Source organism: Cheilinus undulatus, linkage group 13, assembly GCF_018320785.1.
Source record: "Cheilinus undulatus linkage group 13, ASM1832078v1, whole genome shotgun sequence".
Lineage (NCBI taxonomy): Eukaryota > Metazoa > Chordata > Actinopteri > Labriformes > Labridae > Cheilinus > Cheilinus undulatus.
In genome coordinates, this window is record NC_054877.1 from 11,637,113 (window position 1) to 11,650,290 (window position 13,178).

General features: G+C 37.3%; 1 protein-coding gene across 8 annotated transcripts in view; it reads left to right on the forward strand.

Annotated features, from left to right (window-relative positions):
• Nucleotides 1-1,586: 1,586 nt before the first annotated feature.
• LOC121519782 (epidermal growth factor receptor substrate 15-like 1) overlaps nucleotides 1,587-13,178 on the forward strand; it is a 30,730-nt gene continuing 19,138 nt past the window's right edge. For 7 of the 8 annotated variants that reach the window (XR_005992738.1, XM_041802683.1, XM_041802682.1 and 4 more), the window contains exons 1-14: nucleotides 1,587-1,639; nucleotides 2,127-2,168; nucleotides 2,270-2,359; nucleotides 2,447-2,494; nucleotides 2,591-2,686; nucleotides 2,800-2,865; nucleotides 2,948-3,073; nucleotides 3,177-3,236; nucleotides 3,341-3,607; nucleotides 6,145-6,302; nucleotides 8,881-9,046; nucleotides 9,234-9,296; nucleotides 11,256-11,341; nucleotides 12,012-12,084. Coding sequence is in view for 7 of the 8 variants with exons in the window: in XM_041802683.1 (XP_041658617.1) it covers nucleotides 1,613-1,639; nucleotides 2,127-2,168; nucleotides 2,270-2,359; nucleotides 2,447-2,494; nucleotides 2,591-2,686; nucleotides 2,800-2,865; nucleotides 2,948-3,073; nucleotides 3,177-3,236; nucleotides 3,341-3,607; nucleotides 6,145-6,302; nucleotides 8,881-9,046; nucleotides 9,234-9,296; nucleotides 11,256-11,341; nucleotides 12,012-12,084 (1,368 nt within the window). In the remaining variant the exon portion in view is untranslated. The remainder of the gene's footprint in view (nucleotides 1,640-2,126; nucleotides 2,169-2,269; nucleotides 2,360-2,446; nucleotides 2,495-2,590; nucleotides 2,687-2,799; nucleotides 2,866-2,947; nucleotides 3,074-3,176; nucleotides 3,237-3,340; nucleotides 3,608-6,144; nucleotides 6,303-8,880; nucleotides 9,047-9,233; nucleotides 9,297-11,255; nucleotides 11,342-12,011; nucleotides 12,085-13,178) is intronic. The other variant, XM_041802684.1, reaches the window with a different exon arrangement.

Genomic DNA, 13,178 nt, shown 5'->3' on the forward strand with positions numbered 1-13,178 from the left:
AATTGTGGATCTAACAATCAAGACTAATGCAATTAATCTTAAAATTCTCCACTACAAACGTATCAGTACTTGGATATCAAACATACCATAATGGGTTGGTTTTCTTCAGTTTCTGAAGTCAACCTGCCTTTATTTGGGAAAGATGTCAACTTCAGACAGTCAATGACATCAGGCTTTCAATGACTTTCAAACAAAATCTGTGCGGAGCAAAGTTGGGAAAAACAATAAAATTGCATATTTAGACCAGAAAGAATCTCTATGTACAGAATAAGGGTTAAAAGAAATGAAACTATAAGTCAATAATCTAAATGACATTATATCACCTGATAATTTAACATTTATTTATTTATTACTATTTTGTTTGTGGAAGATAAAGATTAAGTTTGATATCACTGGTGTTAATGTTTAGAGTATTTGAGTGTTAAATAATGCCTTTATTTTGATAGATCTAGAAGTTATTGCACTAAGTAACTTCTATATTATGGGCAAGCATGATAGGATGGGCATGTACTGGGGAAAGTAAATGTTTTTTTTTTAAACCTGGAAGCCTACAGGAGTATGCCTAGCTGATTGTAAGAAAACTTTGTTGAATTATATCCAAAATCAGCTTTTGCATTTTACTTTATTATAAAAATGTGACTTTACCTAAACATCCCGGGTGGTTTGGATTATTTATTGTACATAAAGTGAAGATAATATTTTACTGTTAAACTTCATCAGAAGAAGCTACTCAATACTTTGATAGACTTTAAATGGATTACTACTTACTTCAACTTAAAAAAGACCATTAATTTTACTTCTGAAGTAAATTTTAACCAGAGAAACTATACGTTTACTTGAATACAATAGTCCTGTGCTCTTTCCATCTCTGGTATTTAAAAAATAAACGGAAACAAAATAAATTCAGGGACAAATCATTTTTAATGTTAGTTTTTGGCAGCAGCATGCTGAGTGGCATACATCCAAGCCTGAGGAGTGAGTGTAAAATGGCCTGATGTGTTTGAAGAGGACTTCACACTATTGTAACTTTAGGTCTTGAGTTGTATTCAAACCTCAAATTTGAATAAATAAAATGAGGAGTGAAGAGTAGCCTACTTAAAAGTATTTTTAAAATTATATGTTTACTTTTTCTGGACCTTTTTGGTCTCGCCCAAAAAGGTCCGGACTCATATTACTGAAAAACCTAAAACTAACACTAAAACTAATAAGAACTCAACAAACTAGCAGTAGAATTGATTAAAACTAAATTGAAATCAAAAACAAAGAGTGATTAAAAGCTATCATAACCTTGGATCAACCAAGTGGGTCTTTTTCAAGAAAATGTATCCTACTTATACCATAGCATGATGTCCTCTAGTGCTGTGTGGTTATATTATGTGCTTTTCACCAGAGATGAGACGGCGACTTATCCAGCCAAGACCAAATACTTGGGTAATAATTTCACAGTCTTTAATTATTCTGCATCCTGGCTGCTGTTGAGAAACTCCTCTGGCCCTGGTGTGCTGACAGAGTTGGTATACTAACCAACCGGAACCCACGTCCCGTCCGATGTGTCGCCGCTCGTGTCCGTACGGTTAAGGGGCGTGTGCGCGCTCCCGAGTCACCAGGAAATATGGCGGCGCTCATGACTCTCAGCCAGGTAACAACTCTCAACAGCTCGATATAAGTCTTAAAATTGAATGCTAATCAGAACTAATTGACTACGATAGTCTATTTGTGTTATAGCTATATTATTGTTCTGTAAACAGTGGTAAACGTGAGTCTGTTTAGCCGCATTAGCGTCCTTTCGCTGACTGTAAAGTTAACTTGGTTAGCTAGGTTAAGTAAGGATAGCAAAGTTAGTCAACGTTTTACCTGGAGAAAGAAGCTGTTAAGGTTAAGAAAGAAGTAAAGTTAGCCACCAGGGGTATACTAGTGGAAAAGAACAATAAATCTATTAAAGAGCTTAAACTTGGCAAAAATAAACATGTAGACCGCAAACGTTAGCTGTACAAATGGGTTCCTACTTTTCTCGCTTACAAACTAACCTTATGTAATGATGGGAACATTTACACTCATTTCTCAGCAGTGCACGGTGTTAGTTTACCTTAGCTAGTCTAATGTGTATTCCCTTTCTTCACGTATAGCTATCAAGTGGAAACCCAGCTTATGACAGCTACTACAGACAGGTAAGGTCCAATCTAATGCTGTTGTTACCTCTTCAGCTCCTTTGAGTTGTATACATTATATCCATGAATTAACACAGTTTTCTGTCTCTTATTCTTTGTAGCTGGATCCAGGAAACACAGGCAAAATTTCAGCAGGCGACGCAGCTCAGTTCCTTAAAAAGTCAGGGCTGTCAGACAGTACATTGGGAAAGGTAAGACACAGTACTTACTCGTGTATACACTAAACACACCTGTGTATTCAGCATCTGAACTCTTCTATGATGTTTTCATTTTATTAGATTTGGGATTTGGCAGATTCCGAAAGAAAAGGCTATTTGGATAAGAGGGTAAAAGATTATCAGACATTTGCTGTGGTTGGTTGCTGATGCTGCTGATGTGTGCATAATGTACCGGATTCTCCCTGCTTTCTTCCTCTTTCCAAGGGTTTCTTCATTGCTCTGAGACTGGTGGCGTCAGCACAGAGTGGAAATGACATCAGCCTTCACAACCTCAACCAAAACTTAGCTGCACCCAAATTTGTAAGTGATTGTCAGACACTTGTAACATTCAGTCATGTGTTATGAAGCTCACTGAAAGCTCTGGCATCCTTAACATTTTTCTTTTCCCAATATATGTTTCATCTCTTGTGCAGAGAGACACAAGCAGCCCATTAGTAAGTGTTTCAACGGCAGGACATGACTCTCAGTGGGCAATAAGGGTGAGCTGAAATCATGTTGTAAAGAACATTATTGCAGATATACAAGATCAAGCTTGTGATATCATATTTATTTCTTCCTCAGGCGGATGAAAAAGGGAAGTTTGAGGGTATTTTTGAGAGTCTGTCCCCAGTAAATGGTCTCCTCCCAGGTGACAAAGTCAGACCAATTTTAATAAACTCCAAGCTACCTCTGGATGTGTTAGGGAAGGTGACTATTTCATGACAGATTTGTTCATTTATGTACAATACCATAGTGTACTTTAAAGCACTTCTGTCCTGTTCATTTGTTATTAACTAAATGTTTTTTGTAGATTTGGGATCTGAGTGACGTTGACAAAGATGGACAGTTGGATAGAGATGAATTCACAGTGGTAAGTGTATGCCCTTTGCTTTACTTAAGGTTCTCTAAAATTCAACGTTTTTCAGTAGTTACAGTGTTAAACACTATCTAATGATGTAATGTCCCATCCTCCAGGCAATGCATCTTGTGTATCGTGCCATGGAGAAGGAGCCTGTCCCAACTACCTTACCCTCAAACCTCATACCCCCTTCTAAAAGGAAGAAAACTGCAGGAGCACTTCCAGGTGCTGTGGCTGTTCTACCTGCTCTATCTGGGCTTACAGCTGGCTCTGCTCTTCTAAAAGATTCACTGAGAAGCACTCCTCCTCTGGGCAGCTCAGCTCTCCTTAGCAACAGTACTGTCAACCTCTCACCAAAACACTCTTTTAAATCCAGCACACCGGTAAGTTAAATGGATTTTGATCAGACTTTTGAGGTGCTGATGCAGGCACAGTGGCTGTGTATTAATGTTAGGAAGACTACAATTATGACTCACACAGAATGTTTGATTTAAACTGAATTTTTTCTAGGATATACTGTATATAAGTTGGGGAATAGTATCCAGCTGACATAGGGCTATGAACACATTTCTACCTATGTGTAAATGTTTTTAGATATGTACATGGATACGTAAAATATTTATCACGAACATAAAACTGAGCAAAAATGCCTGTGGTGATTTGAAGATTGTGTAATCGCATAGTTTGTTTATTGGAGCACCCTTTGGCTCCATATTTTTAAAAAGCCCCAGTGCTGCCTGCAGCATATGTAGCAGAGAATTACAGCTATGCAGACAGTGGTCCACAAAATAACCTATTTTTAAAAAAATCATACTTAAGCATCTTTTCACAGTAAAATTGTTACACATTGACTGCCAAAAATGCAAAGGAAAGGCCATTTCCTTTGAGCTCATAAAGTCTGTTAATGTACTACCACAAGTACAGATTTTTCCCCTTTTAAGGAAGCGTCAGCCACAAATATCCAAATTCAGTAGGAATCTAGTTAAAGCATATCATAAAAATTTTATAAATTCTGCTGAAAGTTATTGTATGTTACTAATGGCTTACCATCAAGCCACACACTTGGTTCAAATGTTCTGCATCACTTTAATACCATATACCAGCTGTTTTTTCACCAGTCATGCTTCTGTCCTTAGGGAGAAAAACAGTTAGAGGATGTTAGGCCTGCGAACTTTCAGTACTAGTTTCACACAGCTGCCTGCTTGTATTTGTTTAAAAAACATTAAGACGTAATGTGAGTGCAGTGCCATGCACTCTCTAAACATGGTCAGTTATTTTAGGGTGTTTTAATGTGAAAAAAAAAAACCTTACATACATAAGATTTTTCCTTGCTCCTTCCTCTGTAAGAGAGTCCAGCCTTTTAAAGAAACCTGCATCACATGTATTGATTCTATCCTTTCCTGTGACGGGTGGACTTGTTTTTCCACATTGTTTTGAGCATTGTGCACAGCCAGGCTTGTGTCTCTTTACCTCGTTGTAGCTGCAGGGATTTTTCATCCGTGACTTTTGGAGGAACAGGTTTTCCTGAGAGGGAAGGGAATCAAAACTCTGTTCACAGTTGTGCCATGATCACCCGCTGGGCTTGTTGTTGTGATGCTCCACCTGTCTTTTGTTGTGTTAGCTGTCATTCTTCCATCTCACTAAATTCACCTTTTTAGTGTTACTTAACCTTGGCCGAAAAGATTAGGACTGTCTGTAACTGTTTTGTGTATTTTTTGCAGTTGGTTAAATTAGATCTCAGATTTTATATGATTGTTTTTAAGTTTCGTATTATCATGCTCTGAGAATTCAGCACTCTATTTGTCGTGAACAGCTGAAAAAGAGTTCAGTAAGGATGCACAATATTGGATTTTTGCGGATATCTGATATGCATCCAAATGCATTTTAGCCAATACTGAATACAATTAATACACAACTTTTTATGATGAAAAGGCCAAGTCTTTGCCTGTAATAGAACTGAACTGTTATTGAAATTAACTCTCCTTGCAAAATAGTAGGTTTGCTTAGCGATTTCCTAAGACAATCCCGACAAAGTGCTTAGGTAAAAACACCTTCTGAGCCGCAAGAAAATAATCGAGTTGTAGTTCAGGACTAAAATGTCCGTCCCTAGAACACATTTTTAAGTTCATGGAATGAGGATGAAGAAAGAAACAAACTGTGGTAGTGCCATCCATTTTACTTGAAACTGCACAAATTTGTAAGAACCTGCTGATATGTTTGGCCAAAATATTGGCTGTAAATATCTGCAGATATTTTGAAATCTATAGATACTAATAACTGAATTTTTGAGCTAATATCTGCCAATACCGATAATGTGTGTATCCCTAAAATTCAGTCATTTTTAACACAGCATTGGCTTCTCATTTATATATAATAGTACCTAGATATGTTTAAGTTATGAAATCGAGGCTGATGCGGATATTGGTGTTCGACATTTCAGTTTAGCAGATGCCAATGTCAAATTTTCATCTCTTTTTGATGTGAGACTCTGACTGTGGTAACATGTTCTCACAAATTTGACCATGACAACAGATCATAGTTTTCCTAACTGGTCACTTTTTCTGCCCTGGAATAAAACCTCTTATTTGATTCAGCAGCTAGATGTGTCCAGTCAGTTTTATGCAAGCATGAAATTGATTGGACACAACAGATAAACACTAGTAACTGATATCTGTTCATGCAAAATCTTTTGGCTGATGGTTGATGTTTATAAATGGGGCTAATATCGGCCCATGTTTAACTGTTGCAGCGGTGCATCCCTAATATTACCAATTGTTATGATAAATGTCTTAACCCGTTCTTATTCATTTTTATTTCAATAATCAAAGTACATACATTTTGCACACAAACTATTGAGCTTAAGTTATAGCTAGACATTGCTGCCCTCTTCCAGAATCACATTTTGTTTTGTTCATTGCAGGCAGCTGTAAACTGGGTGGTACCGGTGGCCGACAGGGAAAGATATGACGAGATTTTTAAGAAAACAGACACAGATAATGACGGCCTCGTTAATGGAACTGAAGTCATTGAGATCTTCATGCAGTCCAGCCTCTCACAGACTATGCTGGCACAGATCTGGTGAGTCTTCCACAGCACACTTTATACATGAGGAGAATAAATTGGACAAGTGAATTTAATTACACCTTCATACATCACAAGGGGGGAAACAGGAAACGTGCACCAGTTTTACATTGCATGACCTGATTTCTATTATCAAGACAAAATCACATCTTATATAACCAATATTATTAAAGTCTTTCCTCATATCTAAGTAGAGTAGAATCATCCAAACCTGCTGTACAAACAGGTTAAGGCAATGGCTTTAACCTTGGCTCCATCTAGTGGAGGGTTGGAGGGTTCATTTTTTTTCAAAGACCTTTTCTTGAACCTTGAATCCTCCTGAGTCGCTCTTTCTCAGCAGGACAACTTCCCTGAAAGAGAAAAAGATGGAGGGAGGCTTTTATCTACTTCAGTTGTCTGTAAGTTATAAGAGAACTGACCACAGATGGCCATAAAACTGCTCCTTGATCACGTGTCCAAATACTTTGAGCTCTTGATAATGAAGGTACTATCAGAATAAAATGGCTGTAATTCTTAAATGTTGAATATAATTTTTTCTGAAACCCCTGAAGTTAACCTGCAAGTCTACACCTTGGTCACGTCTTGATTGTTTCATGTCCATTATGGTGGTAAATAGAAGCAAAATAAAACTTGTGTCACTGTCCAAATACTTGCAGACTTAGCCATAAGTGGATATATTCACAATATCAACAAAAGAGCACATTAGTGAGCAGAAAGAGAGTGTGATGCATTTTCATAAAGTGGATGGACATTGCACTGGTCAAGCGCTGGTTACAGAATATATAAACATCACCGCCTGTGTACTTGCATTACATTTTCATAAATTCTACTTTCTGCATTCTCACTTAAGGGCTCAAAGGTGTTAGTTTTCATTCACAAATGCAGCTCAGTCTGAATCTCAGAAAATGCGTGGACAGTGAGACGGCTATCAGGGATTGGAATCATTAGTTGCAAAAATGTGCAAGGACAGAGAATCAAAAACTGGTCATTTGAAAATATTTCCCTCTCAGATGATGATATTATAAACTATTCACCTTTTATGTATAGAGCGCTTTTTAGAACCAAAGTTACAAAGTGCTTTACACAGGGTGTCCATAGGGTCTTAAAAGTATTAAAAGTTGATTAGTCAAGTCAGTGAAAATTAGGACTTTTAAAAAGTCTTAAATTCAAGACAATAGAGTCTTAATTTTTTAAAATGATTTTTGAATCATAATTTTCATAGCCTATTTCTCCGAGAGGCTGTAGGCTAGTTTTTCTGCATTTGTTTTTTTATATTTAGATTTAATCACACATCAATTTTTTAGGAACTCCATCTGATATGACCTGAATTCTTCCCAGACCTATGGAGATAAATTACTTAGAATAATATACAACTCAATTATTGTGACTTACGGCTGATAAGCTGCAACAGTTAAGTGGTCATTGACACATCAGTGCTTTAAAATCTGAACTAAAGATTATAATTAACCATGGAATTGGTAATCATACCTTTTTTTTCTTAAAACCTTATTGTGGGCAGCCTTTTAGTTTTAACCATTGTGCTTGTAAAAGGTAGTTCTAGGTTGTAGTATTACTACGTTTAGGGCAGTTATGTAAAAAAATAAGACCTTCCATTTATCTGTATGGTATCTGTGTTTTCCTCATAGTCTTATCTAAAAAATGCTCTAAGAAAGTCTAAGTAAAATACTCCTGACATTTTCTTTTGTCACATTTTTGTCCTACTATCAGCCCAAAATATATATGTAACTGTCGTTTATTGAACTGTTTACAAATTAGAGATGCAAAAGATTTTAAAATGTATTGAAGAGGGTCTTTAAAAAGGTCTTAGAAAGTATTAAATCTCATTTCAGATTGTCTGCATATATCCTGTTTATAAGGACATAATAATGAGACAAAAAAAACATGTGCAATAAAATCCAAAAATTAAAACACTGCATGCATTCTAAGACATTAAATTCTTTTAAAATGACTCTCAAGTGGATGCAGTTCTTTAACCCATTTAGACATAAACCTGCACCCTCTAAAACCTAAGATTTGTTTGAAAAACACTTTTTAAACCTTTTGGGTTTTCTGAAAAACTTCGCAGGATTTCAACATTTACAAAAAGAAATATTTTTCAGCCATAATTGCAGATATAGATATGAAATCAAAACATTCAGAAAATTTAGAGCCTTGGTTTTCCTAAAGTTTAACATTTTACAGTCATCAAATAGTCAAATTGAAATCCTCACCATCCTCCTCTTCAAACATGTCCCCCATCCACTGACTCTTGGCTAGCGGGTCTCCATCGTACTGGGTAGCCATCTTCCCTGTCACTGCTCAACTTTAAAAACTCTGATCAAAGATCATCCAGACCGCACCAACTTTGCATCCGGCCTTTAGGGTCAAAGAACAAAAACGCTACATCAGGCCTGAATGGGTTAAAAGAATTCTAAAAACTTAATAAAATACAGGTAACATCAGGATGTGCTCATCTGTATAAGTTTGTTTTAAGAAGAGATTTAAGAGAGATACCAGACTGCTTATGTCTCACATAAATGCATGACCATTTCTGTTGACTATCCTCTCTCATCAGGGGACTTGCTGACACTAAACAGACAGGAAAGCTGAACCGGGAACAGTTCTCTCTGGCCATGTATCTGATCCAGCAAAAGACCACTAAAGGTGTAGATCCTCCCTCCAGTCTAACCCCTGACATGATTCCTCCATCAGAGAGGACTGCAGCCTCAGCAGCTGGTCCTGTGAGTCCTGACTTAAGTCCTCTGCAGCATACGCTTCATCTATGAAAAGCCCTGTTTATTCAGTCCTCCTAAGATGATATGCATTTTAGATGAAGAGAGCTGCTTTCTGACTTTTCAGCCTTGCTTTGCCCTGCAAAACTGTTCTGTGCTTTTGCTTGTTTGAGCTTTCTTCCATCCTTTCAAACAGAGCTGTGTGGGGTTTCTGCCAGCTGTGAGACCTGAACTTGCTTCACTTTCTCATATGCGCAGAGTGAGTAATGGACCACTCTGTCACAAGGTGGTGCTGTTGTTCTGTTATCCTTCTGCTTTAGTCTGAAGCTTTATGTTGCTATGAAACATTTGCCTTTTATCTTTTAACTTAGCTGCCTCAAAAGTGGAGCATATCTTTCCTTCTGCATAATGATGTTTTGTCTTTAATCTTGGTATTGATTTAGGCTGAATTGTCTGTTTTAAACTTTATACAGAATATCCCAAATGCAAACACTGCCACCTGCTGTTACACCATCAATAGTCCGAGAGTATAACCAAATTTCAGCTTTTAATTAGTTGCTCTAGATTGATCTAATTTGAAATTAACAAGAAGCCCAGGTCCAAGTCAAGCCTGTGGCTCCTGTCCTGCATGTCAGTCCTCACTCTCTTATCCCTGTTTCCAGCTATATCCACGTTCCTTCTCTGTAGGCATAAAAGCCTTAAAGATTAATTTCCAAAAAAAATGATGTATTGAAATGAAAATACCATATCTATAGAATATCAAGGTGTAAAACCAGTCTGCCCTTGCCAGACAATGATCAGTATGCTTTTCACGTTTCAAAAATATTTTAATATATGTGTCTTTCTGAGGCCAAATGGTATCAGGCATTAGGAGCAATTTTCAGGTTGTCAGATGATCATTTTGATCACGTTTATTTGTGCTGGTTCTATTGGATATTTTGATACTTTTCAAATGCAGTGAAAAAATACATGGCCACTGTACTCTGGTAAAAGCACAGTTACTTTGGTTAAAATGTATTTAAGGAAAGTAAAACTACTGCTCTAGGAGTTGCGCAGCAAAATATGATCTGTTCTTATTGGAAGTAATAAGATGAGAATATGCATCTCTGACCAGGCGGTTAAGGTAAAGTCAAAGTCACATTGTTTTTAACTGAGGTAAATGCAACAGCTGTTTTGGGATGCACTGTGGAACCATTCCCTTGCTATGTGCTTCTAACCTTTAGGTGTAGTGGAAGCCAAACAACAGTCGAGATTTCTGTCGCTGATATAAAGCTAGAACCTCCGTGTTTTGACTGTTAGTTTTTTACCCAGTAATTGATCCCTTTTAAAATGCAGTGAAGAGCAGTACTTACCCCCCAAAAAGTAAAATTACTGATTTTAAAATGCACTGAAAAAGTTTAAACACACAAAAAGCTACTTAATCATAGTCATTTGATTAAATGTAATTAGTTACACCCCCCCTTGCTTTTTAATACAACATGTTTAAAAATGATACAACCTTACAACCTAACAACCTTAGTTGGTTTGTCAAACTTCAACTATCAGGCTGCAGCTTTTAACTCTGAATAAATTCATTGTTCATTTGGGTGTGAATGAAATGACTCAGGCAAGGACAAAACAGGATGAAAAATTAGCAAGATATTATCAATTCAGTAAATCACTTAAGCAAGAGCTTTCAAGAAGTATATTACAAATGCACACTATTTTGCAACTTTTACACAATTACCATTATCACAAACAAATTGCTCTATTTTATAGTTCCTTTTTAAGTCTGATGAAGAAACCTTTAACTCATTTACCCCATACATTTTTAGTGAATGATATGTTAGGCTAATGCTCAGATGTTTTAAAAGCTTATAAAGTATGTTGTTCATTTAAGTTCTAATAAAATGGGCGACGATATCAACAGTCTAATTGCACTCAATATGAAACACATTTTTGGTTTTCTCTTCTCTCTATGTATTTCTCGTTTTTCATGTATAGTCTGGAAACTTCACACTCTCCCTAGCTGTGAGAGGAGTTTGTTTTGTTTTCTATATCAGCAGGAGCTCCTCTTGTATCCTTTCTGTCTGCTCGCCTCCCTTTTGTCTCTCTTCTTCCTCTCCTGCCTTCCTTTCTCACTCTTATTGTCTCTGTCCTCCAGTTACTTGATTCATCATATTTTCTTACCCCTCTCCCCCCCTTTCTCGCTCTCGTCCGTCTCTGTCTCTCGCCTCAGGATAGCACCAGCTCTGCGGGGTCTGCTGAGCTGACAGGCATCAAAGAGCTGGATGACCTCAGCCAGGAAATAGCTCAGCTGCAGAGGTGAGCCCCTGAACTCTGAGTAGCAGGAGGACTGCTTTGTTTCTCTTCCTCCCCTTGAGACAGAGGAGAGGAGGTTATACTGAAAGGATGTTCAGGATCAAAGTTCTTTAAAACTATCTCATATATTTCTACTAAGTAATGTTAACATTTCTTTAACCTGGTGCTCTTATCAGCCTTCTAATCCCATAAGAACTAAGCGCCAGCAAAGAAGTTCTTTATATTTGCCAATGCTTATAGGCTGCTGTTGTCTGAAGGGTCATGGAAAGAATACTGATCAATTGGTGCAACAGATGCCACATCTTTAACTGCTTCCTAGTGTTTATTCCTTTGGAAATCCCTCTGTCTCCATGCTATGCCAAAAGCTATATAAGCTAACCATGAATCTTTGTTTTTGTTGCCCACGCACGTTCAAGTTTTCCACATCAGGACAGTTTATGTGAAGTAAAATAGCCATAAAGTGGCGATTAGCTTTATGGCAATTTACTAATGTTTTTGCCACTCATGATATTGTTTCAAGGAAGCCCCATCAGTCTATTTTATAAGCATGTTTTAGATACTAGGGGATGTTTAATTAATAAAGTCAGCCTTGTCTTCTCGATCACAACAAAAGCTTTGTCATGAGGTAGGCGCATATTACTTAACATTGCTCTTTTACTTTGTTCACCCACAGAGAGAAATTCATTTTGGAGCAAGAGATCAGAGAAAAGGAGGAAGCCATCAGACAACAAAACAGTGAAGTTCAGGTAAGGCTCATTATTCTTTGTGTACTGAGTCACACCAGCTAAATCTTTAGTCAATTTTCTCAACGTATGAGAGCGTCAGTATATTATTGTACCTCAGAATGGCTCAACACAACAACAGTACTTCTGCTTGTTTCATGATAAACTAAAACATGTAGATGAATGTTTGCAAACGAAGTAGTTTATCTGTGGTTCTGAAGTCGCACCCCATTTACCACCTATTTTACACCGTTTTGTAGTGATGTCTGAATTCATCGTTATCTCGATATAGTGCCCTCATCAAAAAGTAGTGAACAACTGATGCTCACAATCCAAGCAATTTTTTTTTTTTTTTTTTTTTTTGTACCAGGTTAGTCTGTTTGAGATCAGAGATCTCCTTTTCAGAGGAGACCTGACCAAGAATGGCAGCAACACACAGTTTCAAAAGCCAATACACTCAATTCAATCTGCAGATCAGTCAGAGCAAAAGGTGCAGAAAACCTGAAAACCTTCTTTCCCATCTCAGTTTGGACTTTGGGAACAACGAATGCAGGTTGTTCAGTCTGTCCTTCAAGGTTAAAAGAGAGAAAGATAGTCCACAATTTTGCCCAGGCTTTCTAAATGGTGTATGAATGGCTTACTAGATGAAGACGTACCGATGTTCAAGACGATGTGTACCTGAAAGCAGTCCAGCTGACTTTAGAATATAAAGTACAATGGTGGGTAAGAAATCAACAGTTAGTTAAAAATCTCATGGCTCCATGATACATACTGTACACATTGGGGGAAAAATATAAAAAAGGGCTTCTTGCAACTGGCCTTTAACCCTCCAAACTGGCGTTGGCATATACAACAAGAAGAGGCACGTGTCATTCAAAGTTAAATAACATTTAAACCATAAATCATAGCCTCTTGCTGGTTTTATCCTCCAAAAGCCCTCTGTTGTGCTGTTCTAATGACAATAACGACCCCTTCCTAGCTCTTTCAGAACATTTTCTAGCAAGCATGAAACTTGGCTGACTTTCTGGGGTCTTTAAGGATTAAATCCACACCAGTAACTTCGATATTGAACATCTTTTTATCCATTTAAAATCAATTTTTCAAACATTTCTGCAGCC